Raw genomic sequence first — 3519 nt, 5'->3', positions numbered from 1 at the left:
AGCGCGGGCATGGGGAGGGCCGGCGCCGCGGCCAATGGCACCCAGCAGAACGTCCAGGGCATCACCTCCTACCAGCAGCGGTGAGTAGTCCCGCCTGGGCTGGGATAGAGCCCCTGCCCCGGGGTGCTGGGGTGGGACTCACTTTGCCTCTTGTTTTATGCCTTGAAACACACACGCACATCACCAAGGCTCACTTTGCCTGCCCCTCGTTCAACAGACGAGAAAGAGAAAAATTATTCACAGTCCGGATTGGAAAGCAGTCCAGTGCACTGGCGAAGTGAAATTATCCTTTGCCCTCCGCCTGGCCCCAAATCCAGAGCCTCAGCTCCGCTAGCTGAGGAGTTGCAGCGAAGTCTGAGACGCCGCACAAGGTGCTTTTGCAAAGTTTGGGATCCCGTCTCCTTCCAGCCGAATTTCTCTATGCCTCTGCCGGGTGCGGACCCGTGCTGACAGGCAGCCAGGGGGCCAACTGATCACCGGAGGCTGATTGATCATTTGTTTCCAAACAGAATAGGAACGATTTTCACGTGCAACTGCAGACTTGCAATTCTACATAATAGTGTTATCATGTCACCTGTTACTACAGGGAAATACAGCTTGAAATCCGAGTCTCCTTGGCGCTGTTAAGTATTCATCTTAAATGCATTATAATGCAAATGCGTAAGATTCAGAGATGCGAGTTAGGAGGCAAATTTTACAAAGTTAGGCTAGGCGGTGAAAAGGAAGTTTAAAGTATTACTTGTTTGCATTCCTCTCAAATTCATTTATAGATTTTTTAAAATAAAATTATGGATGTGAAATTTGAAATAGTAAACACTCTTTGAGTCAATTAAGAAAGACGGGGAAATTTTTACCAACAACAACAGCCCTGCAACCCTAACATTTTTCCTTAATGACAACTTTCCAATTTCTAAAATTTTATCAAATATGTAATCCATAAAAATACACTGAGAAAAACTAAAAATGTAATATGAAAGATAATTTCCCCATTTATGGGGTTCAGTTTTATAGAAGATAGAAGAAAAAGGAACATATGAAATTGTGAAATCAAATATTTGTGTTTCCCAGACTGCACACAATTAAACATTTGAAAGATTCGCCAATGGCATTTAGTTTAAAGTCTACACAATGTATATAATTCAAATAACAGTTCCTATTTTTACCTTGATTTCAAACTTCATTGATTTCAGAACCTTTGATTTGAAGCAACAGTATTTAAACTGAAAAGGTTAAGATAATCTATCACTGCCATATTTTGTGCCTTCTAACCAATGGCCCAGTGACCAGAGCAGATTTTACATAACACATTGAGTGTTTTCCAAGTTGATGTCCAGCGTTGCAAATATTCTGTAGGAGACTTCATTATATACTCTGAATATTGTCATAAGTTTTTACAAGACAATCTTGAAAATAACTCAGAAAGAGGCTATTCCTTGTCAAGACACTTTTGATTTAAATTATTTTAGTCTTGTTTTACTTCAGTGATTACAAGAACCTTGAATACAAAAGATCTGTAATCTTTCAAATTTAAAGGGCTAGAAAAGAACTAGATTCTTCTTTTCATGGTTCAGGTATAGTTTTTTTTTTTGGTCACTTATAAAACATTTAAATGACAATAGAATCTGGCGGTCACTTTAACTAGGAAGTTCAGGCAATAGTCACAATAGTCTGTGAAGTGGGGAGTCAAGGGTCAGAAATGTCAGGTGGCCTTTGGACAATTCCAGGGACCTCCAGGGAACTTCAGCTAACCCATAAGATAAGAACTGGGTGTACAGTCATGAATTTTTAGCCCTTAGTTTTGCTCTTAGAGTGTTGGTGCTATCCTGACCTATGAAATCAGAGATAAAGATCATCCCAGGGCCAATTTTCCCCAAAGTCAGGAGCATCTAATGGTAACCACCCCTCAACACACACACACTAGAAGCTGCACTGCTTTCCACCTTCATCTCTGAGTTGGAGCTCATTTTATCAAGTCTCTCGATCCCCCTTGAAATTCTAAAGACTAAAGCTTTAAAAACAACTCTAAACTTTACCCTTTGGGATGTATTATTCCTTCCCCCTGGTTTTATGTTCTATTGACAGAGGAGAAGATGGTAGCTGTGAAAAATGCAGCCTTTTTTGGTTTCGTTACTCAGTGGTGATGACACCTGTTACTGTCTTTAATTTTGGTTAATTTGGGGACAGGAGAGTGGGTTATGTGGGGCAAGAAGACTACTGGCAGGCGTTTGAGAGAAGGTGTCACGAGTCCCCTTGTCCTCACTGGGAATGTGGCCCACCAGTATGTCAAGCTTTAGGAGTGTTGAGGGGCAGATTTACTTCCACCTTGAGACCTGGATATATGTGCTAAAGTGAATGGTGACACATCATTTTACCAAAAATATTTTTGCATTAAGTATGTGGGGGGAGTCTGATGAGGGAATGACATTGGTAGGGGCTTTTTCAAGCAAAGAGTGGGCTTTTGGGAGAACACAAGCTTCTTTCATTTGTCATCCTTGGGCAGAAATCTGTTTTATTCAGCCCTGAGCTGGCTCTCCCGGAGCCAAACCTTCCAACTGGCAACTTTATTCCCTCTCCACCAGCCCATGTATATCTTCAATGCAGCACTCTCCTCTTCAGCTCTTCGTTTCTCAATTACTCTCATCTTCTACCTGTAGAGTATATCCCAAAGAGAACTCAAACACCATCATGCAGATTAAACACCTCTACCATAAAAAACACTATGTTTTTGAAGTTTCCAACTCCCAGCCCTATTTTACTGGAATCCTAAGACTGAAGGGGACCCCTTTACAGGTTTTTATTTTTTTCTTGAGCTTAAAGTGGAATGCAAAGCCCTACAAAAGGGCTGAAGTTTTCCCTCTGGCTTTTTCATTTATTCAAAGTGGAAGTCCTTGGTGGGGTGGCTTGCTACTTGCCTGACTGACACATGACTAACGAAAGACTGCATAAAAAGCTGCTCACACGCTGACGAGTGGTTTATGGAGAGAATGGTCTGATCACGCTCTACCCAGGTAACAGGATTCCAGCTTTGGCCCCGACTGAATGCCCTTTCTCTAGGCCTCACTGAGCTCTAAAATAGGGAGGCAGCTGGGCCAGGCCCGCAGTGGGGTCCCAGGTATCCGCACCCAAATCGGGAGAGACGTTTGTACCTAACTGCGCTTAAACGCGCGGAGATTCACCTGCGAACCTGGGGATCTGCAGATTTGTACATGCGTGAATAATGCAGATGCTCCGGCTTTGGGCCAACTACTGAGAGCGCAGGAGCCACAAGGTGTCTGTGCTGCCGCTGCGCCCGCCCACGGGGCTCTCGGGCCCGCTGGCCCGGGCCAGCGCACCCCCCACCCACGTTTATCTCCGCTGCCCCGGAAGGCGCCCGGGACGGTGTCCTGCCCGAGCTCGCTCCCGCGGCCTTACGAGTTCCTCTTTAGTTTCTTTCTCCCTGGCTGCGGTACTCCAGAGAATGGAAGTGTTCGAAACTGCAACTGAGTGGCGTTGTTGCGCCGGCAGTCGAGCTTCCCAGTC

General features: G+C 44.5%; 1 protein-coding gene across 1 annotated transcript in view; it reads left to right on the top strand.

The window, feature by feature from the left end:
- Nucleotides 1-9: 9 nt before the first annotated feature.
- The window catches only part of NPAS3 (neuronal PAS domain protein 3), a 1017265-nt gene continuing 1013755 nt past the window's right edge, over nucleotides 10-3519 (top strand). The window contains exon 1 of the mRNA XM_004376526.2: nucleotides 10-80. Coding sequence (XP_004376583.1) covers nucleotides 10-80 — 71 coding nt within the window. The remainder of the gene's footprint in view (nucleotides 81-3519) is intronic.

The sequence above is a fragment of the Trichechus manatus genome, unplaced genomic scaffold (genome assembly GCF_000243295.1).
Source record: "Trichechus manatus latirostris isolate Lorelei unplaced genomic scaffold, TriManLat1.0 scaffold00043, whole genome shotgun sequence".
Taxonomy (NCBI): Eukaryota; Metazoa; Chordata; class Mammalia; order Sirenia; family Trichechidae; genus Trichechus; species Trichechus manatus.
The sequence above is the reverse complement of the archived record's forward strand: the minus strand, read 5'-3'. Positions and strand labels throughout refer to the sequence as shown.